Source organism: Lissotriton helveticus, chromosome 10 (assembly GCF_964261635.1).
Source record: "Lissotriton helveticus chromosome 10, aLisHel1.1, whole genome shotgun sequence".
In the NCBI taxonomy this organism is placed as follows: domain Eukaryota; kingdom Metazoa; phylum Chordata; class Amphibia; order Caudata; family Salamandridae; genus Lissotriton; species Lissotriton helveticus.
The window spans coordinates 1,203,093,611-1,203,120,142 of NC_136071.1; the positions used below are offsets into that span (position 1 = coordinate 1,203,093,611).

Below are 26,532 nucleotides of genomic sequence, written 5' to 3' on the forward strand. Positions count from 1 at the left end.
AATTGCATCATGTGCTCTGTCCTGAACACCGCTGAATGTGTAGGTCTATACATCATGTGTTTTCTTTCTTTACTACTCCTCTGAATGTATATTCATGCATCATGGGTAGTGTGTTTTGAGCTATACCCCTAAGTGGATTTCATCCTTAGGTGGTTGTTCTTTCTAGTACAGGTGGTCCTAGTGAGGTCCTGGGTACCTGCGTGACATGCTCCTAAGGTGTTTAGGGTTGCGTAGTATGTACTTACCTGTTCCCAGTAGTTACTGGGTGTGATCTATAACTGTTACTTTGTGTTACAGTGAAGTTTATATACTTTTATTCTAATTTCTGACAAGTATTTCTATATCTGCAAAGTGTTGATTCCGACAGTGGCCCATGGGGCCCTGTCTTGTAAATAATCCCTTGTGAATATTGCCGTGCCAGTTGGCACAATGTACATGTGTGATTTCTATCTGATATGTTTTGACAATACAAAAGTTATTTTAATATAACCTTGTGTGGAGTCTCTTTTGTGGTGTGCCTAGTATGTTGTTGCTGTCGTGCGCTGACGCAAATGCTTTACACATCGCCTCCGAGTTTAGCCTAGACTGCTCGCGCCATGCTACCTAGAGGGTGAGCAGGGGTTATCTTGGCGTGTGACTTCCTTGCCCTGACTGGAATGGTGGTTTCTGCCTGGCTTTGGCATAAGCCTTAGCCTACCAGAAATAGCCGGTTTCCAACATTGGTGGCAGCGGTGGGATTTGGACGTGCGTTTGCCCAGTGCCATAGCGACAACTGGCTACATTACAAAAACTCTGCGTTTTTCAGATAGTCACATATTTGGGATTATTGTTTTTGATTTTATTTTTCCTCAAAAGTGTCATTTTCAGATGGTGTTCCTGCGCTTTATGTTTAGTGGCAGATGAGAGAAAATGACAGGGCGGGACGCCAGTAGATAGGGGAGGTTCCCATAGATTAGGAATCCCTTGCTGGGTCCAGTGTCCAACTCCTATTCCTGTCCCTGTGTGGGTAGATGGAAGAGAGGGAGGGTGGAGGAGAAATTGCTTGCTCAGGAGGGTGGTTATTCCCTGAGGGTAGTGTGTGTGTCTGGATTCCCCAGTATGGTAGGATCCAGTGGTGGCAGCTTAAATGTGTCCAGTGCGCGAATTCCCATTCCCATGTCCCAGAGTATGGTGCCTGGTGCTCAGTAAGAGGGCGACAGGTTGAGAGTCAGAGGCAGTGAGGAACTGTCTCACCAGTCTGGAGGGGGAGTGTGTGGATGAGTGGTGTCTTGAACTGGAGGAGTTCGTGTGAGTTTTTTTAAGGAGCTTGCACGTGAGGTGTACCTCTGGTGGTGTGCAGGACGTCCTGCAGAGGCATTGGACAAGAAGGTGGATGTCTGGCGGTGTGCTGGATGTCGTGCAGAGACCTTAGAAAGTGATTCTAAAAGTAGTGGCTTGTGTATCTGATGATCCTGTGTAGGTGAAGAGGTTCATGTGTTTTCTTTCTTTACTACTCCTCTGAATGTATATTCATGCATCATGGGTAGTGTGTTTTGAGCTATACCCCTAAGTGGATTTCATCCTTAGGTGGTTGTTCTTTCTAGTACAGGTGGTCCTAGTGAGGTCCTGGGTACCTGCGTGACATGCTCCTAAGGTGTTTAGGGTTGCGTAGTATGTACTTACCTGTTCCCAGTAGTTACTGGGTGTGATCTATAACTGTTACTTTGTGTTACAGTGAAGTTTATATACTTTTATTCTAATTTCTGACAAGTATTTCTATATCTGCAAAGTGTTGATTCCGACAGTGGCCCATGGGGCCCTGTCTTGTAAATAATCCCTTGTGAATATTGCCGTGCCAGTTGGCACAATGTACATGTGTGATTTCTATCTGATATGTTTTGACAATACAAAAGTTATTTTAATATAACCTTGTGTGGAGTCTCTTTTGTGGTGTGCCTAGTATGTTGTTGCTGTCGTGCGCTGACGCAAATGCTTTACACATCGCCTCCGAGTTTAGCCTAGACTGCTCGCGCCATGCTACCTAGAGGGTGAGCAGGGGTTATCTTGGCGTGTGACTTCCTTGCCCTGACTGGAATGGTGGTTTCTGCCTGGCTTTGGCATAAGCCTTAGCCTACCAGAAATAGCCGGTTTCCAACATTGGTGGCAGCGGTGGGATCTACGAGGGGTGGGCGCTGCCCAGCCCCTGGACACCTGAATTCCTGGACTCCTGGGGGACCCTTCTGCCTGCCTGGGCTGAAGGGGGGACTTGGCTTTGCCCCTGGGGAAGTTCTGGGACCCTGGCAGCATGGAGAAGCTGCCTTTTCCTGGGGAGAGCGCTGGAGTTGATTTCTAGCGCCTGGAGGCGCTGGGCTTCCCCCTGAGCGCCTGGGAGCGCTCTGCCTGCTGTCTAGAGCTCTGGGGGCGCTTAATTTCCCCCACGCGCTTGAGAGCGCCTTTTCTGGACTTTCTAGCGCTTAGGAGCGCTTTTCCTGCTTGTTTATAGCGCTGGATGCGCTGAGGATTCCTGCCTGCATGGATATAATTATCTACGAGTGCCCACCTCGATCTGTCGCGGAGGAAAACAAACCACGAAGGGGCCGCGACCGGATTGGCCGGGACCCGAGGAGAGCCGTGCTCTGATTGGCCCGTGGATCGGCGAGGCCGCGCTGCCATTGGTTGGCGGCCTCGCGTCATGAGGGGCTCGGCGCAGGAGCCGCGACGTGATTGGCTGGGCCGCGCCGAGGAAGAAGGAAGATGGCGCTGCCTGCTGGCGGGTCGGCCGGGCTCCCGTGAGCTAAGGGAGCCCGGCGGCATCTGAGGAGACGAGGCGGCCGGTTGGCAGGGCTCCCGTGTACCAAGGGAGCCCTGCAGGAAGAGAGAGGTTCGACCGCCCCCGTCCTGCCGCGAGAGAAGAGACTGCCCGGGAGCCTGGCTGGCTCCACTCTGCGTCCCGGTCCCGAGACGGGGGACCGGGCCAAGCGAGGAGAGTCTGCGAGGAGCAGGAGCTCCTCCGTTGCCGCCGAGCCCCGCCCCCGCCGCGCAGGAGACCCGGTGAGTCTGGGCGGAGGGCTGGGCAGAGTGGGGAAGAAGAGAGGCGCCGGGACACGTTGTCGGTGTTCGCGCCTAGTGCCATCGCGAAGCCGTGAAGGCTTCAAGGGCGGCCCCGGTTGGCAGTGGGTCGCCCCAACGTCCACGGAGCCCGGAGAGGCTCCCCGCCTCATGTGGTATTCAGAACCCTGAGAGGCTCTGGGGGGCATTTTTAGAAGTTGGAGTCCCCCGTGGGGGACTCCACCGTGAACGACGCGGAATCAGGGCGGCCCCGATTGGCAGAGGGTCGCCCCACCGTGGAAAAGCCTGGAGAAGGCCCTGAGGGGGCATTTCTTTGTCCAAAGTCCGACGAGGCTCATGGGAGCACCAGTGTTTTAAGAGCCTGTGTGGCTCCAACGGTTGGCATCATTGCTTTAGAGCCTCTGTGGCTCCAACGTCTGGGGCATGTGTGTTATGCCCAGAGCCTGTGTGGCTCCAGCAGTGGCGCAGTTGGCGCCGAAGGGCCAGTGAGGGCCCTGGCTCAGTTCTGTTGTTCTCCAGGTGCCCAGCACTTAGTGGGCACCTGCTACATTTAGGCTTTTTGGTACTTTGAGACTGGCGCTGCATGGCAGCGCACCCTGACACTGAGACTCAGGGCGTCTGAGCCCCAACAAGGCCATTGGCCTAGGGACTGCCACAGGTGGTGGCTTATGTGAGTTTGTGCGCAATCATATGGTTATTGCACCTCTGAATGTGATTTCTTGCATCATGTGTTATTCCTGCACCTCTGAAGGTTTTTAGGCCTCATGTGATTTTTGCGCTATTGTATTACTTTGACACCCCTGAATGTTTCATGCATTATGTGTCTTTCTCTTCTTGCGCTACACCTCTGAATGTTTAGTCATCATGTGTCTTCTTGCGCTGCACCCCTGACTGTATTTTAATTGCATCATGTGCTCTGTCCTGAACACCGCTGAATGTGTAGGTCTATACATCATGTGTTTTCTTTCTTTACTACTCCTCTGAATGTATATTCATGCATCATGGGTAGTGTGTTTTGAGCTATACCCCTAAGTGGATTTCATCCTTAGGTGGTTGTTCTTTCTAGTACAGGTGGTCCTAGTGAGTTCCTGGGTACCTGCGTGACATGCTCCTAAGGTGTTTAGGGTTGCGTAGTATGTACTTACCTGTTCCCAGTAGTTACTGGGTGTGATCTATAACTGTTACTTTGTGTTACAGTGAAGTTTATATACTTTTATTCTAATTTCTGACAAGTATTTCTATATCTGCAAAGTGTTGATTCCGACAGTGGCCCATGGGGCCCTGTCTTGTAAATAATCCCTTGTGAATATTGCCGTGCCAGTTGGCACAATGTACATGTGTGATTTCTATCTGATATGTTTTGACAATACAAAAGTTATTTTAATATAACCTTGTGTGGAGTCTCTTTTGTGGTGTGCCTAGTATGTTGTTGCTGTCGTGCGCTGACGCAAATGCTTTACACATCGCCTCCGAGTTTAGCCTAGACTGCTCGCGCCATGCTACCTAGAGGGTGAGCAGGGGTTATCTTGGCGTGTGACTTCCTTGCCCTGACTGGAATGGTGGTTTCTGCCTGGCTTTGGCATAAGCCTTAGCCTACCAGAAATAGCCGGTTTCCAACAGGGGGCAAGATCCGCTGGCCACCAGTTGTCGTTCCAGGGGGAGGTGGTGCCTCCGAAGATCAGCATCTCGTTTTGACTGTGTGAAGATTGAGGCACTTGCTCTGCATCCAACCGGCAACGTTGGTCATACAACTGTGGAAAAAGGAAGTAGGGAGATTAGTCGGTAGTTCTTGAGGTCTTCATGGTCTGCAGAGGCTTTTTTTGTAGGAGGGGTATTACCTCCGCGTGTTTCCAGGCTTCTGAGAAGTATGCCGAGGAGATGGAGGAGTTGACGAGTGTGATGAGCTCCTGACTGATTGAGTTGATTTCTTTGTTGAACATATGGGGGTGGCAGGGGGTCACTGGGTGCTCCTGAGTGTATGCAGCTCATGATGGTGATAGTGGTCTGTGTTGCGAGGGTGCCCCATGTAGTGATAGTTGCTGTGTTATGGTTTTTGTTGGTGGGGAGGTTGTTGATGCTGTCTAGGGGAGGTTGGAGGTCAAAGTTTTCGTAGATGGTAGTGATTTTGTTGTGAAAAAACTCTGCATGGGAGTCGCAGAGATCCTTGGATGGGGTGAAAGTGTTCTCTGTAGCTGTGGGGTTGGAGAACTCCTTGACGATGCAGAAGAGTTCCTTGCTGATGTTGGAGCAGCTTCGAAGTGGGTGTTGAGGGCGTCCTTCTTGGCATTTTTAGCTGAGTGTGGTAGTTGCCTACTGCCAGTTTTAATCTCTCTTTGTTGTAGAGGGTCTTGCTGGCGCACCAGATCCTTTCTATTTTCTTGCAGTTTTGTTTGGTGTTTAGGAGTTTGTCTGTGAACCAGTTGGCATGGTGGGGGGCTCTGTTATGTTTGAAGGGTTTGAGGGGTCTGACTGTGTCAGCACAGTTGTTAATCCAGGTGTTGAAGTTTTCGATGACCTCATCTGGGTTAAGGAAGGAGTGTGGCAGTGATGTGTTTAGGGTGAGTCCAGACTTCCTCTGTTACTTTCTTCCAGCTACTGTAGGAGGTGCTGGAGTTTTTTTTAGCAGGGCCGGTCACGGAGGAGATGTAGAAGTGTACTATTGAGTGGTCAGGCTAAGTGACTTCGCTGGTATGGCAGTATCTGGTTATGTTGCTGCCAGAAAGAATTGCAGCCAGTGTGTGTCCAGCGATGTGTGCGAGGTCAGTGACTAACTGGGAGAGTTCGACGGTGTCCATGATTTCGAGGAGGTTGGATGAGTTGGATTTGGTGGGAGTTGAGGTCCCCTAGAAAGAGGTAGTCTTTGCAGTGGATGGATAGGGGGGGTAATGAAGTCTGAGCTGGCCTCGCAGAAGGCAGGACCGGGGGGGGGGGTCTGTAGGTGATGGTGCCTCTTAGAGTAGTTTTGCTGTTGCTGTTGATCTGGAAATGTTGGTGTTCCATGATGGGGGTGGGAGAGTCCTTGGTGGCTGTGCAGTTGATGGACTCTTTGTGGATGATGGCTATTCTACCACACTGCTTGTTGGAAGCCAGGAGTGGAGTGGGGTAGATTGTGGTACAGTAGGGTAGATTGCAGTAGAGTGGGGTAGATTAGAGTGGAGAGGAGCTGGATAGATTGCAATAGAGTTTGGAGTGGAGTAAATTGGAATGGAGTGGGGAAAATTGGACTGGGGCAGATTGGAGTGGATTAGAGTGGAGTGGGATGGGGTAGATTGGAGTGGACTAGAGTGGATTACAGTGGAATGGGTAGATTGGAGTGAAGTTGGGTAGATTGGGATGGAGTTGATTGGATTGGGTGGATTGGGGTAGATTGGGTGGGGTGGATTGGAGTGGGGTAGATTGGAGTAGTGTTGCGTAGATTTGGGTGGAGTTGATTGGATTGGGGTAGATTGGGTGGGGTGGATTGGAGTGGAGTGGGGTAGACTGGGGTAGATTGGACAGATTTGAGAGCACCATTTGGGTTAGACTTGTGTGATCCAACAGGTCTTTTTTGAGTCACCTGATATTTTGGCCATTCAATTAAGCAGCAATGAAAAGTCTAATATTACACTTATTAACATTTACACAAGAGGGAGCAGAGGAGGGGGCTCAATCTTCCACAATTCAAGCATTGGAAGGTTTACTTGACCAGCTTTTTGCTAATCAATATCTTATAAAAGCAGGAGATTTTAGTTCTACCTTTGAACCGCTTGATATTCACGGTGTTCAAGTGTCTAGCCATGAAGATATTTTTGGTCTATTTCACTGTTTACCATCCCTCCCATTAGTATGTGGACTCAGGCTGCTAAGGAGATTCAAACGTTAACATGTGAGTATGGGCCCAGGGCTGTGAATGGTCGCACTAAATCTGACCAGATGGGGCCCGTACTTTCAATAAACCATTTCACACCAGTAGGCGACATTACATTTTGATCGATGTAAGCTTATCGATCCATGTCAATGATAATTATGTGTTACAAAGGTGCGAAAGCGATCATAACCCTTTATCGGTGTCCCTGACTGATGTTTATTCTACCATCTCCTCCACTTCAGCTCCTTCTGATGTATCCTGATTATCCTGATTCAGGGTGCTGGGGTCAGTCCTCTATGGGCTGAATTATGGGGACAAGTAAACATAGATGCACTAACCACAACTGAAAACAAATGTTATCGTACAGTAGCATTTATTCCGGCTAGCACTCCTTTGAAACCACTTCATTAGATCTGGGGGTTAAAAGTATACATGATAAAGCCAGACTTTGTCCCTGTTCTACTGGAGGTGACAATGGTCCACGTCAGAATGTGTACCGTGCACCGCTGCTCTACAGGATATCGTTTCTGCTGGCCACTCTGTTATAATCCCCTGGCTCCTGCATCTTAAAGTTATTATATCATATTGGGGCTCCTGAGCTCTGGATGGATGGATGGGTACAGGTAATACAACTTTTCCATTAAAACCAGTCCCGAAAAAGCTCTACTGGACAGCAATTGAGCTTAAAGCTCTAAGAAGATCAGACTTCCCTAGAACATCTCGTGAACTACTGGATATTAAGGACTAGATAGGATGTGATATGGCAACAATGGGGCGACCCTGTGTCCCTCGGAACCTGGGTATGTATGTGATAGGCTACAATGGTTCTGTTGGGAAGAACACAATTGCTTTGAAGAAAATAAAATGTAAAAAAGTACCTGTTGAATAAGTATGACAGGTATAGCATTTGCATTGGTTAAATCATGAAACATATATCAAATAACGTTGTAAGGCATATCAGATGACGTTGGAACACAGAATAAAGCAGAACACCTGTTAGTATATGCTTGTAAAAGACTCTTCTTTTATATACATTAAAGCTTGAATCAATATTGACAAATAATCAGAAGGCTGGCAATACAGGAAATACTGACAAAGGTGACATGTGATATGGTGACATTAAGTGCTCAGTGATAGAGGTGCAGTGTATATATACAAGGTGATAGTATGTACAATTTGTTGCACCGGGAACTAGAATGCGGTCAGAATGACAATAGGCAATATCTACGATAGACAGCATGTAAGCTTATTGATTTAACAACCAGAGATTTGATTGATCTGAACCATATATATTCGTCGACGTTTCGATCCTGACAGAGCGTTATTAGAATGTAATGGCGGGTCTTCTTCAGGACAAGTGGGAGTGTTGACCGCCCAAAAAGTGGGATGACTCACTGAGGCGTCCCTTACTGGGTGGAAGCCGTCATAGGATCTAAAAATAGATCAGACAAATTGAGCCCTGGCAGTGTTCCACGGGGCAAGGAGAGACATAGCATGTAAGTGGAGGGGTTTACTTTCACATGTCAGATAAGGTCAGGAAGTGAAGATTGCTTCTTAAAGTACAGGCCCTAACATGATGTGGTATTTGATTCCAGAATGTGGAGGAACCAGAATAAATGAGGTCCCTCAGGGGGCCAGGCTTCAGTCCTGAATAGAAGTGTTTATTCAAAAGTGCTCAGCTGCTATGTCTCTCCTCACCCAGCATCATTTATTGTTTTCTCCCATTCCCTTTTCCCCAGCGCGCTTCTTACAGGTCAGCGAGATACACGCTTTTAGCTCCCTGTACAGCAGCGTAAAGGGGAAGTGGGAAACTATCTGCTCTCCATCATCCCAGCTGGAAGTTATCAGCAGGTCAGTGGCTTTTCTTTCTTTAGCACCCGACAGGCGGGCACTGACGGATACTCTGAATGATCAGCCAGAAAACTGCCGCTAAAGCAGCAATAATGGGCTTGATAATACGCCCTTGTGAATTCCCATAGAAGCCCATGTTTTGGTGTTAACCTGGGCTTCTATGGGAATTCTCAAGGGCATATTATCAAGCCCATTATCGCTGCTTTAGCAGCAGTTTTCTACCGCTAAATCGGCGATAATGTTAACGCCGTGCTTCATTATATGCCCCCTAAGTTACCACTGACAGAGCTGTCAATCGGATCTGCAGTGTGAATAAACAAGAGCGGCCACAGTGTATTTGTGAAACACTGGCATCACAGGGCACTTACTGCCTGCCCTGCCGCTGCTTTTTCAGCTCCTCGTTAAGCATGCCTCGTGGGGTGGTCCCAGGGCGCTATAAACGTATGGCTAAGGCATTTGAATGCATTGAGGCGAATACCACATAAAATGCGTTAGTCTAACCCCTGATGCGTGGTAGTTGGCAGGGCTGAAAATATATAATTTTTCGGAAACATTTGTTAATCTGGTGGCCTTAAACTTTAGCTTTTTTAGATTCGTTTTTTAAAGTAAATTCAGCTGTACTCAGTCTAGAAGCAGGAAAGGTGGAGTTTGACTGTGATGGGCCTTTAGGGTGGATGTTTGACTAAGTTCTGTAAAACTTTGTTTCCATTTCTATACTAGCAGTTTGCTTGTCCTCATTACAAATAAAGAACTACAGGCACCATGATGCATAGAAAATGTGTTTTCTAAGGTCACGGTTGTTTTTACTATGGTGTATCCAGGAAGTGTGAGGCCACAGCTAGGACAAAGGGTGTGGGAGGGTTCTCGGGAGGGGGGCCAAATTTGTCTCCACCCTTGGTACTATCTCAGGACAGACTAGCGCTACTCACTACCCCTTCCTGTTGCTTTGATTAATGCATTCATTCAAACACTTCTTTTTATCTTTTTGCTCTACTTGAGTGTAAGAAACTATAGCGCTGCATGCTTTGTCCAGGCAAAGTAAAATAGCGCCACATACTTTCTGTATGCAAAGAAAAGGGAAAGGGGAGCAGAAAATGGACACTGGCCATGACCTTGAGATGGGCTCAGTCACAAATCCAACACAAACACTTTGGGGCTTATATACAAGCCCCTTGCGCCACTTTTGCGTCACTTTTTCCAAGTTAAAAGTGACTCAAACGTGGCGCAAGGGGCTTGTAAATAAGCCCCTTTGTTTGGACTATTTGTGTGGTGTGAGTGTTGTGGTGACCTTAAGTGGATCTTCAGCTGCAGGGAAGCCTCTCAGGATGGGTCAGCCCCCTCCTAACATGGGTTTAGGGGTGCAACCATCCTTCACTGTGCTGCAGAGTGGTGTTAGGGTCTTCCGGCACCAGCTTGTGAGATGCACCTAGAGCCTCGAAGCCAAGCTCAGCGCTCCGGACACGAAGACGAGGACTTTGTGCTCTTCCTGTGACCGCATGCATGCTACCTGGAGGATCCCCTGGTGACCCTCACACCCTGCCCCTAGTAGGACCACAGCACCTGGGCACACTCACTGTTCAGGTCGCAGCCCAGCAGCTCCATGCGCAGGGTGGTCCGGCCGCTGGAGTGGGTGGGGTGCAGGCGGATGTACCTGCCCACGACGGGGGGGTTGAACGTGTTCTCCACAACGCCAGTTCCATCCACATTCCCAAAGAAGACCTGAAGAGGGGCACAGAAGAGACAACTTTACATGGCAGGACATGGCACTGGGGGGGCAGTGAAGGTTCAGATGGGGAGGGGTACAGACCCCAGCTGAAAGAGGGGTCACAGAAGAGTCATCTTTAGATGGATGTATATGGCACTGGTGGGCAGTGAAGATTCAGATGGGGAGGGTTATGGACCCCACCCTCTCTGAGCTGAGAGAAAGTGGGCAACAGAAGAGACATATTCACATTGAAGAACACGGCAAAAGAGGGCAGTGAAGGTTCAGATGGGGAGGGGTACATACTCCACCCTCTCTGAGCTGAGGGGGAGCACAGAAGAGACATCTTTACATGGCAGGACTTGGCACGGGGGCAGTGAAGGTTCAGACAGGGAGGGGCATAGTCCCCACCCTCTCTGAGCTGAGAGTTCCAAATGCACCCACAGCATCTACGTAGAAGGGTCCCTTGTCCATAAGGTCTCTTTGCAGGGTACCTGGGCTGACAGGTGATGTGTGAGCTTGTGCACAGACTTCCAGGCAGAAGCCGGTAAGATATTCCATTTATTGCCTTATGCTGTGGACAGACTAAAATCAAGTTACATGAGAATCTACCAAACATACGCATAATTTCTACGAAATAGTAATGGTACCAGAAGTGACATCATTACCCTTTCAACCTATGATCTCACAGGACGTAAAATTAAGCCCCGTTTGATTTGACAGTAGGTCACTGTATTAAGCTATGCCATAGGGACAGCAACTGCCCATCTATCTACCCCAAGGGGAGCCCGGTGCACAGCTCTCCTAGAAGCACTTCACATGAAATCAACCTGCATTGGAAGAGGATGGATTATAAGCGAGAAATCTCCCCCAGCAGATAGACTAGGGCTACTGCCTGATATATGGATGACTCTTTCCAACTCTCAGTTGAGTAGGCTAGAGATAAAGGGACTGAATGTCCAGTCATTCTACTCATGCACCAGTTGACATCATACATCCATAAGTCCACCTCAGACCATGTCTACATTTCTTATCCTTGGTAACATCTCTGTGTATCAAAGAAGGCGTATTTCAACCTCATGGAAGAGGGCAAAAGTCCACCCAGTCCACAAAAAAAGGTAAACAAAACTCAGAAATAAACTATTGACTAATAGTCATCCATCCTTGACTGAAATGGAAAGCTATTTGGGAAATACTTACTAGTGGGCTAACCTGTTTTAGGTTTAAACTTATAATAACTGATAAAACCCCACCGAAAGAGAACTAGCCCTCACTAGTGTTAACTAATGAACACTGAAAAAACACCGGCACAACCACAAACTAAATACCATTCAAAGAAAGGTAAAGGAGAGTGAAAGTCATTTTTAGTTCTTCCCAAAGAGGCCTATAAAATGTAACTTTGTTATACAAGATAGCAGCAAGAAAGACAGGGATAGTATTATTCTGCTTGAGTTTTGCTCTTTAGGTATGTCACTAAAATATTGTTTTCTTTTTCCTTTTGCTTTTTTCAATTTTGTGTTCTTTGGTCTAAGGTGCAGATGCAGGGTTTAGAAGCATGTTTTAGGTCTTATTTAATTATTTTATAAACTGTCTAGAATCAGGAAATATCAAATCAATTTGACATTTTGGCTACATTTGATTCTTTCACTGATAGGTAAAATGGCTGGGTTCATAAGAATCTTTCGGTACAAAAGGGGGTGGTGATGGACGGAGCATCTGAACCAATCAAACACTCACACCCAGTCAACAGATCTGGGTTTAATCCATCACCGTTCTTTAGCCCACTCTGCCACCCCAGTTCAGACATGGCCATATGCAAATCAGTCTGACCCTGTGCCTTATGGGAACAGTCCAGCCCGAACTGCCAAGCCATGCCTTCCCTGGACCGGAAACAAGCTTCCATGGACCGGTTTCTGGCATTTCAGCCGTCTTCAGCCAGGCTTGCTTGAATCCAGTGGCAAAGTGAGCAAGGGACTCACATCTGAGCATAAATCCCGATCTGTAACTGGGGTGAATGTTTTGTCATTGTGCAACATTCCGTCCATCATCTTGTGTGTTTTGCTATTCACCCTATGTGGGAAAGGTATGCTCAGACGTGAGTCCCGTGCTCACTAGGCCACTGGAGTCAAGCTATCCTGGATGAAGACGGCTGGAATGCCAGAAACCGGTCCTAGGATGCATGATTCCGGTCCAGGAAAGACATGGCTTGGCAGTTCGGTCTGGCCTGTTCCCAGGAGGCACAGGGTCAAGACTGATTTGCATATGGCCATGTTTTAACTGGGGTGGCTTGGTGAGCAAAATACCAATGGATAAAACCCAGATCTGTGACTGGGGGGTGAATGTTTTGCCATTGTGCAACATTCCGTCCATCATCTTGTGTGTTTTGCTGTTCACCCTATGTGGGAAGGGTATGCCCAGACGTGGGTCCCGTGTTCACTAGGCCACTGGAGTCAAGCTATCCTAGCTGAAGACGGCTGATAGCCAGAAACCGGTCCTAGGATGCTTGATTCCGGTCCAGGAAAGGCATGGCTTGGCAGTTCGGTCTGGACTGTTCCGATGAGGCACAGGGTCAGGACTGATTTGCATATGGCCATGTCTGAACTCGGGTGGCTTGGTGAGCAAAATAACGATGGATTAAACCCAGATCTGTGACTGGGGGTGAATGTTTTGCCATTGTGCAACATTCCGTCCATCATCTTGTGTGTTTTGCTGTTCATAAGAATCTTTCCCAATATGTACAATCATATTTACCCACAGAGAATGGGTGAAACTCTTTGATACATCAGCCCCCTTTTCTAGCGAGTCAGTATTGATAGTAGGTGAATTGTCAAACACCCCAAACATTCAATGCAAGGTGTATTGACAGGAAAATGTGAAAACAGTGCTTTCAAAAAGCATCTGGGTTAGTGGTAAAAAGTGAAAACATAACACCAGACTGTTGGAAAACATGGAACGCAGTATCACTTAGAATGTTTCTGCAAAAGATTTATACCAAGTTCAACAAAGATTGGAGTGATATTGTTTGCATTTGCAGTTATTCAGCTGCGTATATCAAAAAGTTATGTGATGAACTGTCAAAAATCGATACCTGAGCCGAAGTGCCTCCCAGTAAGAGATCCACTACACCTGCTAGATGGTATGCTGAAAGCATCTTTACAATCTTCAGAGTGGATGAAGAATGCTATTGACTTTGTAGTCCATTCTGGTTATTCCAACTGTCATTTATCCGGTGATTCTCAGTTTCACAGACTGTAAATGCTATATTATCCATGTGGCGACAGTTGTCAGGATTTATGCTTTGTGATGATGGCAAAGGCAAGAAATGTGAGGATCTTTGGGTACTTATTGGTATTGATGTGAAAAAAGTACACTCTACTGCATTCTTAGGTTTTTACAGGAAAACTTGACTGCTGTAGTGGACATCATCAAAAAAGTAGAGTGTGAAAACACCCTTGTCTACAAACTGTTCAGCATCAATTGGTGTAGATGTGAAACATCTCCTTAAGAGTAGGCTGGGCGACACTTTAAGTGACTTTGGCACTGCCACATGTTTAAGTTAGAATGCTTGCCACTTGGTAAGTAAAGAAATGTTGAGGAGCAATCCAGGATTGTTACAATGCATGAGAAATGGCTTACAATTGTGCATAGAAATGCCCCTTCACCAACCATGGTATTTGAAGTCATGGAAGCCTCACAGTGGTATTCTGCACAAGTTCTAGATCCCTTCTGAAAAGGGGGATTTTCTAAGTACTTTGGAATGTACTGCTTCATTTTTGACTGCTTCAATAAGTTTGAGGGCATAAGCGCCCAGTTCAACGCATATGTTGCTAAACCTGTCCCAGAGAATCTCAATCTTCAGGTGCACCAGTATTGGCACGGAAAGCTATGTCAGTGGGCAGAGTTATCAAATTGTGTACTGGCTGCTTTGGTGTTGCCCGTCTCAAGTGCCAATGCTGAGAGGGCCTTTTCATAGACAAAAGTTTACATTCGAAGGAAAGAGCGAGTGCGCATGAAAAAAAAGACTCAGAGAAGAAGTATTGTATGGCGTACTACAATAAAATTGATTTGTAAAAATATATTTGGAACTCATGCACACTGTAAGTAGACTGTCTATATACCGAGCACTAACAGTGGAGAAGGCAAGCAATAATAAATACAAAACAGTCCTTATACACCAGGGGCCTCATTTATGAGGCCTTGCGTGAGTTTTGCGCTTCCGATGCGTCACTTTTTGTGACGCATCGGCGGCGTAAAACATGCCTCCTGATGCGCACTATTTACAAAGTGACGCATCTAAGCAGATGCGTCACTTTGTAAACCCCTGTGCTACATTATACCTGCGTCAGGTATAATGTATGCAGAGGGGGCGTTCCCCCGCAAAAAAGCCTCGTAATAGTGACGCAGTGAAATCTATGAGATTTCACTGCGTCACTTTTAGGACGCCGTTGCGTCAAAATCTTGCACCTGCCTTACAGCAGGCGTAAGACTGACGCAAGCATTTTCACATGGGGCTTTCCCCATGTGAAAGGACGCATTGCTGGAGTTGCGTCACTTTTGTGACACACTCCAGCAATGCGTCACTTTTGCGCCTACAGATACGTCAGAAATACTGACGTATCTGTAACTCCTTGCGACATGATGCGTCATACATTAAATATGACGCATCATTCATGTCGCAGGGAGAGCGCAGTGAAAAGTGACGCATCGCTGTTTTCACGCAGCGATGCGTCACTTTTCATAAATGAGGCCCCAGGAAAACACTGTTTCTGTTGTTTTTAATGTTGGAAAAAGTGTAACAACTGATAACCACAGTTTTTTCAGGTACTAAAAACACTGAAAACCCCCCAACAGAATTTACAAAAAATAGAAAATGAAAACAGGCGAGCCTACTTACTGGATAAACTTGTTCAGTTCAATTGAACGTAACTTACTTCAATACAACCATTCAGGATTTCAAATAGGTTGCTCCACTGTCAACAACATCATAGCCCTTAAATTACAAGTTGTGAACAAATAAAGAACCGTCTTTTGCTGTATGCGTGTCACACTGAGTCCAGTTCAACCCCAGACAGGGTTAGTCAGAGCCGACTGTGGGACAAACTATGAAAAAGGGGAACTGGCTGAACATTATTAGATATTTTGATTGCATACACAACAAAACGTGGCTGAAAATCAAGTTCACTTGCAATAGGTCTCTCTCTCAAAGGGCGCCCACATCGAACAGCCTGAGGCAGGGATGCTTCTTGATACCCCTCTTTTTCCCTATACATATTGGGTGTATCATCACATCTAGATTGTGTATCAGGCTCTTACTTATCTAGTCTATGTGGGCAATAGAATTCTCTTCTTCTGAACTCCATCAGGCCGGCAAACTCAACTCTCTAAGCTCCATGAATACACCATGCGAATGACTGAGCAGTAAGTCTAGGGACAACCAAAGTGATGTCCTTTAGTAACTTGTAGAAACTCATCTTAGAAGATAGATGGAAAATGAATAGAACAAGGAACCAAATAAGATGACCTGTTGCTAATAAATGATCATGGTTTAATCATATTTCAGCTCAGAAAACAAAATCTATCATCATTAGAAATCTTTAAACAGATTTTTAAATATCTAAGAAGGTTGCGCAGTGGCACAACGAATCACTGCAATGTACTCAAAGGTCATTGCATCTGTTTTATTTCATCTTCAGTTCTCGAAATAAAGACAATTAATTAGCCGGATAAAACCTATACGAGAGAGATACGATCCTTATTGAACTTACACTGCATTGTTAATCTAAGTTTGTGATTGAAAAATAGCCAAGGCAAGCTCCTTAAGAATGCACATAATGGAAGAACTAAAAGTAAATGTTGGCATTACTATGGATTTGAGCGTATGTCTTTGAAAAGGGTAGGTAACCAAAATATAAAAATTAAAATATCGATATACAATAATATCGATGTTTTAATTTCGATGGTATAGAATATCGATGTGCAATAATATCGATGGACAGAATATCGATTCTAAGGTATCTATGTTATTAATATTGAAATTATGTTTAGTGTTATGTATTTTATTATATGTTTTATATGTTTGTTAAACATGTTTTTAATGTATGTTTAGAAATTGGTAATTTTGTTTACATTTTGCGTTTTAGTATCAGAGCGGGTTGTGGGTTTATAGGGGAATAGGGTGGGAAGTAATTTAATTATAATGAATTAATTATTATGTTTTTAAATATTTTTGAGTAATAATTAATTGTTAATTATTAATTAATTGGTAATTTAATTATTATTAATTAGTTAATTAAATAATTAGAGTTAATGTAGTAATATTTTTTATTTTTTGTTATTGTTAATTAATAATTAATTGGTAATTACTTATTATTAAGTGATTAAATGATAATTACATTTTTTATGTGATTTATTTATGTGTAGTGGGTTGTGTGTTTATAGGGGATTAGCGTGTGAAATAATTAAATTAAATTAATTAAAGAGATTGTATTTATTTATTGAAATTTATTAATTAATTGTTAATTAATTAATTGGTAATTAGTTTTTTTTAATTAATTTATCATATTAATTATAAATAGTTTATTAATAAATATTGTTTATTCTTGTAAATTTCTTGTTAATTAATTAATAATTGGTCATTAATTATTAATTGGTCATTAATATGTGTCAATTAGTTAATTTATAATTACATTCATTTAATAATATTAATTGTTATTAATTGATTAATTGATATTTAGATTAATTGTGTTTTTTTGTATGTGTAGTGTGTTGTGGGTTAAAGGGGGAGTAGCGTGGGAAGTAATTTTTTGATATTTTAGTAAATATTCATTATAAATATTTGGTATTTAGTAATATATTTTTGTAAATAAAATATTACATGTTTTTTCTTTAAAAAAATATGTAATTGATAAGTATGTTAATATAACGCCTACGCTATCCTGCGCTTTGTCTACTATTGCACCCTCTGGAGTGGGAATAGTAATTTTTACCCCCACGCTATCCAACGCTTTCCCTACTGTTGCACCCTTTGGAGTGGGAATAGTAATTTTTACACCGACGCTATCCTGCGCTTTCCCTACTGTTGCACCCTCTGGAGTGGGAATAGTCATTTTTTCCCCTATGCTATCCAACGCTTTCCCAACTGTTGCACCCTCTGGAGTGGGAATAGTAATTTTTACCCCCACGCTATCCAGCGCTTTCCCTACTGTTGCACCCTCTGGAGTGGGAATAGTAAATTTTACCCTTACGCTATCCAACACTTTCCCTACTGTTGCACTCTCTGGAGTGGGAATAGTAATTTTTACCCCCACGCTATCCAATGCTTTCCCTACTGTTGCACCCTTTGGAGTGGGAATAGTAATGTTTACCTCTACGCTATCCAACACTTTCCCTAGTGTTGCACCCTCTGGAGTGGGAATAGTAATTTTTAACCCTACGCTATCCAATGCTTTCCTTACTGTTGCACCCTTTGGAGTGGAAATAGTAATTTTCACCCCTATGCTATTCAACGCTTTCCCTACTGTTGCACCCTCTGAAGTTGGAATAGTAATTTTTACCCCTACGCTATCCAATGCTTTCCCCACTGTTGGAATCACTGGAGTGGGAATAGTAATTTTTACCCCTACGCTATGCTATCCAGCGCTTTCCCTACTGTTGCACCCTCTGGAGTGGGAATAGTAAATTTTACCCCTACGCTATCCAACACTTTCCCTACTGTCGCACCCTCTGGAGTGGGAATAGTAATTTTTACCCCTACGCTATCCAGCGCTTTCCCTACTGTTGCACCCTCTGGAGTGGTAATAGTAAATTTTACCCTTACGCTATCCAACACTTTCCCTACTGTTGCACCCTTTGGAGTGGGAATAGTAATGTTTACCTCTACGCTATCCAACGCTTTCCCTAGTGTTGCACCCTCTGGAGTGGGAATAGTAATTTTTACCCCTACGCTACCCAACGCTTTCCCTACTGTTGCACCCTTTGGAGTGGGAATAGTAATGTTTACCCCTATGCTATTCAACGCTTTCCCTACTGTTGGACCCTCTGAAGTTGGAATAGTAATTTTCACCCCTACGCTATCCAACGCTTTCCCTACTGATGCAATATGTGGAGTAAGTAGATAAATATTAATTTATATGTAGAATTTTTAATTTATTTTAAATGTATATGTATTAGTTATTATTTTTTAAATATGTTTTAACGTTTATATCTATAATTTGTTAAATTATATGTATTTTTAAATTATTTTTACATTATTATTAATACATTTAAAAAAACGATATTTTTTACTTCGATATCTTTGTACTACGATATTTTTTTCTCTATATTTTTTTACTTACCTTTATGTAGATAGAACTTCGATATTTTTGATGTCGATATTTTTGCTTCGATATTTTTGTATGTCTATATTCTGTCATAGATCCACTGAAAAGGTTGTCACCAAGAACAAACTCCCACCGCTAGCCTCACTTACAAAGATGACTTGCTCTGAGCCGAATGTGCTCACAAGGTAAATATAGAAGCCCTGCGATAGAATAAATGATATGGCTATGTTGTAGACCTCTACGCATTTGGACTACATAACTCATAGCTATTTCACAACAATTCAGGAATAATTACACTCCAACCTAGATGGTGTTTGTAAAACCAGGGGACTTACTTATGAGAGCCCTGCATCCACGTAAAGTGGTACATGCGTGACGACGGTCTCTCATTTCTATTTATGAAGCCTTGCAAAGCCGCCCTGAGTGGCCCCATGAATTAGCCTGGAGAAGCATCAAATCTGTACGCCTCCCGAGGTGAGGCGTAACAAGGAGAAATGTGTTCATTTCTCCTCGTTTTTTGCTCTTTCCACATGGAATGAGGAAATGCCTCTCGTGTTTGTTTATCTGCAGGAAGGTGCTGCCATCCAAGGGTCCCAGAGTCTGGTGAAGGAACAAAGAAAGTCTTCTTCCTGACACATGTGAAGATCAGTCTTCCAAGTAGCTTCCAAATAGGAACAGACTTTCTATGCCTTGAAGGAAGCATCAGAGGCAGCAATGGTGGTCCTTGGATAGAGACACAACCAGGAACACATCCCTTCACTAACTATGTCACTAAAATCACACACACTTACAGTTGCAACACAGTTGTTAAGTGGAGCATTCCATCCAATAAGAGATGCCGTTGACTCCATCAAGAGACCCACGCATCTCCACAAAAGCTAACCAGCTTGGTCCTTGGTCACCCCCTAGTGATGGACATGCCTCAAGGAGGACAAAGTAGCTCCACCTTTTCTACTATTATTTCCTGGGCAGATCTTGAGTTTGCATCTGGTTTCACGACCTCATCCTCCTAGACGCCATGTTTACTCACCATTTGAGAGTTTGTGGAGTTTCCTCTATAGCGCCTCCATCTCTTCCCATCCTGACTGTGAAAGATGATGAACTGAGAAATGTAGAGACTGGAGAGGCGCTGACGGGCCCCCTGTGTCTTTAAACCATGAATGAGCTTCGGACGAAGAAGGTCGACCTGTGGAAAGTGAGTATAGTTCATCACAACAGGGCAATAGCACCCTGAGGCACACTCTTGCTATTTTACTACTATTATCAATGCAAAACAACATATCATGAGTTCACAAACCATTTGCATATACTAACAAACAGAACACAGACTTCCATCAGTATTATCCAGAGCTTTCAAAGAAGCAACAGAATCGTATCCTCTCAGTGGTCCCAGCTGCCCAAGTAAACAAAGACCCCATAATAATCTCATAATTACTGCATCACTCACAACCTTCCTAGGAACAACAGAGTATGATGTAAACACCAGATAATCATCTTAGCATTACTACCTCTTTCATTACGAATATAGAACTCCTCCCCCCACCATGACTCTCTAAGCATTCCTAGCTTTTTCATTACCAACATAGTCCTCCTCAACACCCCATGACTCCAGCAGCATTCCTAGTTTGTTTATTACCAACACAGGCCTCCTCACCAGCCCATGACCATCCCAGCATTCCTACCCAGTAAAGTAAAATATTTTATTGTATGTGGTTAATTAAAACCTTTACAAAATTTGCAAAGAGAATATTACATAAAATCATTAGAATGAAAGATAAATGAAAACCTACATTTACTCTTTGTTTTAAAAGGGAAGACTGAAGAAAAAAAAAAAATAAAGCAATTTGACATTTGCTGAAATCAGAGTCTTTTGTAATCTTTAGTCCTTTGATTTGGTACCATTATTCGCCATTTTTTCCGTTTGCATTATTAGGAGGCTCGCCTTCTGAAGGAATCTGGTGGCCCTACAGGCTGCCTGCAGCTGCTGGCTGTTCAGTGCTAGCATGACTGCCGGCCGACATGTTCTGACTTGGAATGAGCGAAATATATGCAAGAGATAGTATCGTCTCAGGTTTGTGAGGGTTGGGCAGATGCACAGAAGATGAAGCAAAGTTTCTTCTGCATGACCACAGAGTCTGCAGAGTGATGTTGGCCACGTTTGCTTCCATGCAGGGGTCTGGTCTTTTGAGATGTAAGTTCCCAGCCGTACTCGTAGGAGCATCTGTTGTGTAGATGGTGTTATGTGGTTAACTAAGTAAGGTTGCGGGACACACCTCTCATATGTTGCAAGTACCATCCAGCCGTGTTTTTTCTTTGCTAGTGCAGCTTTGTCGGCGATCCAAAAATTCTAGTTTTGCCGCACCATTGGATGTTTTTTTGAAGGTCGCAAAGGTGTGACCGGTGTTCCATGCCTCTTGCATATTAAGATTTGACAGACCTTCTGCAAGTTTTGCTTTCCATGCGTCTTTTCCTTTTGTTTGTTTATTTATTTCAGTCCAGCAGAGACCCATCAGCGTGTCCTCTTGCGCTGCTCTTAATTTCCAGCACATTTTTAGTATTGCCCCTTGTCTGGCTTGGTGCTGATTTAATAGCCCAAATTCAAGGCGTACTTGCGCTTGTGAGGCGAGCTTCGGAATTTGAAAGATGTGTTTGAACAGCACTGACTGTTGGAGATTCAGAAAGTTTGCGTCTTTGCCTCTGAATAATTCTGAGCTGTACGCGATCGATGGCAAAAATTTAGCTGCGATCACCTTCAACAGATGTGAGTTGGAAGGACAATTCAGTTTTGTTTTTAGTAGATTTAAAGCAAAGCGTAATTTATTGGCCTGAGCTTTTCTGTGCAGTCGTTGGTCTTTTAATGTCCATCTTGCGTCAACCAGTACTCCCAGGTACTTGTAAGAGGGGCTTTGTTCAATCATATTTCCCTCAATGTGCCATTTGAATTTTTGCCGCCCTGGCCGTGGTGCAAAGCAGACGATTTTAGTTTTTTTGTAATTGAGTTGCAGCCCGTGCGTACGGGTAAATTCATGCAGCCTTGTGATGGAGCGTTGTAGTCCCAAGGGGGTCTGGCTGCAAAGAACGATGTCATCGGTGTACTGCATACTCCTTATTTTGTGCTGAGCTAGCTTGGGGGGGTCACTTTCAATCTCCGCAATGCTCTTGTCCAGATCCGCGGTGAAGATATTAAAGAGGGTAGGGGCCAAGACACATCCCTGCTTGAGGCCATTTCGGGTGGGGATTTTTTCTGTTGTTCTATCACCATTGCCTATTTTGATCTTGACCCAGGTCGATGTGTATAAGTCAATGATGGCCTGTAACAGCTTCGATGGTATGCCCCAACTATCCATCTTTTTCCACAGGGTCTCCCTTGGGACTGTGTCAAACGCCGCTTTTAAGTCGACAAAACAGGTATAGAGTTTTATTGATTTGGCCTTTGCACTGTCGACAAGGAGGTTTAGGGCTAACAGGTTGCATAATGTGTTGGTTCCTGGCCTGAACCCCGTCTGGGTAATTGGCAGAATGTTGTTGGAGCTGACCCAGTCCTCCAGTGCTTGCAGGAGGTTGGATGCGTATACTTTGGCCTCTATGTCAATAAGCGCTATCAGCCTATAATTCGCTGGGTCTGTTCGCGCGCCTGCTTTGTAAATTGGATGCAGGATGCTCCCTCTCCATGAGGGGGGAATGCTTCCTGTTTGAAAAGCGTTGTTATACAAAGGGGTAAGGTATTCAGCCCAAAACGCTTGGTCATGTTTGAAGAGACCATTTGGCAAGCCATTTGGGCCTGGTGCCCCTTGCGACCTCAATTTTTTTAGGATCGATTGCACTTGTCGTGACGTGATCCAATTTTCACCAAAGTTTTGATCCTCTTCTTGTTTCTCATTTTTCTTGTGTATTGGATGGTCTGCTTGGGAATTAGTCATTTCTGTTTGCTCTAAATGGTGGATCCAGTCTTCCTGTAGTATGGTTGCGTTGAAGACGTGGGCAGCTCCATTTGCTATTTTATTGATTTCTGCCCAGAATTTCCGATTGTTGTTTGTTTTGCTGGCTTCTAGTAGTTGTAGCCAAGTTTCAGTTTGATGTTTTGTCTTTGCCGACCATATGTCTTTTTTGTATTTTTGCCTTAGATTGTAGATTTGTCGTTTGGTGTCTACACCCTTTGTTGGATTTTTGCCTTGTAGTTTTCTAATTTCCTGATTTAGGATCCTTTTTTTGCGCCCTATTGAGCCCAGGAGCCCCTGGTGTGCTTCATTAGTTTTTCTTTTGTGGCTCTGGGGTTGCTGGCCAAATCTTTTTGTTAGACTTGCAGTCATGTTTTCCCAATTATCCTGGTATGACAATAAGTTTTGCACGCCCTCTTCTGCCTGCACACTTTTCACAAATGTCATAATTTCTTCAACGTTCTTCCCACTCCAAACTAGTCGCTTGAGATTGTAGGGACTCGGGATTTGAAGCAAATCTTTGCATGCTGGAGCCCTGGTCTGTTGGAAGCTCAGCTCAATTGATTGTAAACTGTGGTCACTCTCCAATTTGTGGATTATTCTGTAGGTGACAATTGTTTGGAGTACCTCGAGGTCCACTATGGTGTAGTCTAATACAGCTTGAGCCTGTTTGGCAATTCTGGTCGAAGATGCGGGCTGATCTTGCGAAAAGCGGCCGTTCAAATTAAGCATTCCCAGTTCCGCGAACATTAGGGCACATTGTTGACCGTATTTGTCCTTTTTTAGATGGTTAGTGATTGTAGGGGGAATAGGTTTCCCATTCCGTTTGTTTCGTTGGATATTCTGTGCGAGATCCCTCTGTAAAAGGAACATGTTCAAATCCCCAGAAACTATCAGCCCCGACTGTGGGAAGGTGGATTGCAAAGATTTGACGAGTGCCTTCAGGGTCAAGATTTTTTCTAATTTCCTCCTGGATTCTGGGTGTATGTAGATGTTGCAGATAACCAATGACCGAAGGTCTTGTGTGACCTGTGCTCCTGGACTGGGGACGGGCTGAGGATCAATTTGGATGCACTGGATCCATGTTTGTCCCGTGTCAATTGTGTCATAAGACCATGGGATGCTGGTATTCAGATACATCGATAGACCTCCGGATGCTCTTCCTGCTAAGCCCTTTTTGATGGCATGTTGTTGTCTTTCTTTAAAGCCGTTTATATGTTCGGATGTAATTGATCAGGTCTCTTGGAGTAATATAATATCAAATTGTTGTAGAAATACTAGTAGCATTCCTACCCCTTCATTACCAACATAGTCCTCACCAGCCCATGACCATCCCAGCATTCCTACCCTTTCATTACATGCATAGTCCTCCCCACCACCACATGCCTATCTCAGCTTTCCTAGATTTTTCATTGCCAGCATAATACTCTCCACCAAGCCACTACTATACCAGCATTCATGCTTTTCAATTATCAGCGTAGTCTTCTCCACCACTCCATGACCATCTCAGCATTCCTGTTTTTTTATTCCCAACATAGGCCTCCTCACCACTTCATGACCATCTCAGCATTTAAACCCTTTCACTACCAACATAGTCTTCCCCAACACCCCATGACAATCGCAGCATTCCTACCCTTTCATTACCAACACAGGCCTCCTCACCAGCCCATGACCCTCTCAGCATTCCTAGCTTATTCATTACCAGCATAATCCTAACCACCACTCCAAGAAAAGAAAGAGGGCAGGGTAGAAATATCCTGACCCCCTAGGCCTCTCGAGTGGGTCCGACTGGTTTATTGGGGGTCCCCGGGAGGGCCAGGTCCCCGGGGGCATGTGTAAATATGTAGGAGGGGGGCACACACGGCCCCCCTCCTAGACTCCCTAAAACCTCGGGGACTGCCACCTTTGCCGGGGCATGTTAAATCATTTATGTGGAGGTTGCCCTCGTGGCAACGCTGCACCTTTTGGATCACCACCTCCACAGGGCAAGTTTTTTCATACTGCAGGGTGGCCTGCGTGCGTGGCCCCCCTTGCAGGCACAATATGTGTTGGTGTTGAATTACTGTTATATGTAAATGATATGGGGTTGATGAATGTACTCTTTTAATAATTGTAGATACCCCTGACGAAGGTCAACAAGACCGAAATGCATTGGGTGAAGTATAATATTGGATTGATTAAGTTTCTACACGTGCCTGTGGATAGGCCCGGATGGGCAATTTAAGGGCAATTAATAGGCGTGAAAATGTGGAACTTTATTTCTGTGACGTGATGGACTAACATGAATTGAACATTGAATAAAAATTGTATGAACCTGAGTTTACTACTGAGTACGTGTTTAAATTGGATACAAATGTGCATGGGGCTGTGCAACTCTTCTGTGACACGTAAGTCACGTGTCACAACTTCGCAAATGAAATTGTCCGAATCGTGCACCAAAGGAACTGAGTGCACTTGGAGTGTATGCATGCCGAAATTGAGTAAAGTGATGAGGTTAATATCAAGAAGAAAACACAGGGTGTGCTGCAGACTTTTTGCAATGAATCCGACTGGGACCCCCAGGCACAAAAATAGCATTTAAAAACATTTTCGGCAGAATCCATCTGAAATCCTTTTTTTTTTAAACAAAGCACAGGCTCCCACGCTTAGTTTATTGTGGGCCCCCGGGGCATGTGTAAATATGTAAGAGGGGTGCACATGTGGCCCCCTCCTAGAATCCCTAAAACCTCAGGGACTGTCACATTTGCCAGGGCATGTTAAATCATTTGTGCGGAGGTTGCCCTCGTGGCAACGCTGTACCCTTTGGATCACCACCTCCACAGAGCAAGTTTTTAAATAATGCCGGGTGGCCTGCATGGCCCCCCCTGCAACCCCGGGGACCCACCATCTCCCTGGGACTAAAACAAATTGCCTCTTGATTGATTCTTAGGACTTAGGACTATACACACATCTGCTCACTCACCCATACAGCCTCTCATACACCCACTCACATACTAATGTGGCGACTGATATAGCCACTCATACACCCGCACAGCCACTCACACACTGAGTCAGTCACCCATAGAGCTACTCACACACCTACTCACTCACCCATACAATCAATCAAACAACCACTTACTCACCCATATACTTGCATGCACCCACTCACTTACTCATACAGATATTAACATGTACTCACTCACCTAAACAGTCACTGACACAAGCACACATTCACCTATACAGCCACTCTCACAATCACTCACTCCCCCATGCAGTCACTCATATGCCCCAACACTCACCTATACTGCCTTTCACATACACAGTTACTCACCCATACCACTGACACATCCACTCACTCACCCATACAACCCTTCACACACAGACTCACTAACCCATACACCAGTGACTCACACACTCACTCACCCATACAGGCAATCACACATCCACACAGACACTCATACAGGTATACAGACAACCACTCACCAATACAGCCACACAAGCGCTCACTCACACACACTTACAGCCACTTAGACACCAACTGACACACTGATACAGACATTCACACAACCAGTCACACACCCGTACATTTACTGTGACACCTAATCACTCACTTATACAGTCAGTAAAGCACCTATTGAATCATCTCTACAGGCATACGTACACCCACTGATTCACCAATACACCTTGGTATATATATATTTAACACTCAATCTTTTTTTAAAACACTCACTGTATGATGTCATCAGTGATGCCCTTTGAGATGTCATCATCAGTGATGTTATCAGTGAAGTCACTGACCACGTCATGAGTGATGTTATATGTGGGGTTATAAACAGTTGCATTGCGAGG

At 44.7% G+C, this 26,532-nt stretch overlaps 1 protein-coding gene across 1 annotated transcript in view; it reads right to left on the reverse strand.

Moving 5' to 3' along the window:
- Window positions 1-26,532, reverse strand: part of F8 (coagulation factor VIII) — a 289,264-nt gene that overhangs the window by 23,572 nt on the left and 239,160 nt on the right. The window contains exons 18-19 of the mRNA XM_078664066.1: window positions 19,797-19,952; window positions 10,321-10,465 (exon numbers count right to left, since the gene is read on the reverse strand). Coding sequence (XP_078520192.1) covers window positions 10,321-10,465; window positions 19,797-19,952 — 301 coding nt within the window. The remainder of the gene's footprint in view (window positions 1-10,320; window positions 10,466-19,796; window positions 19,953-26,532) is intronic.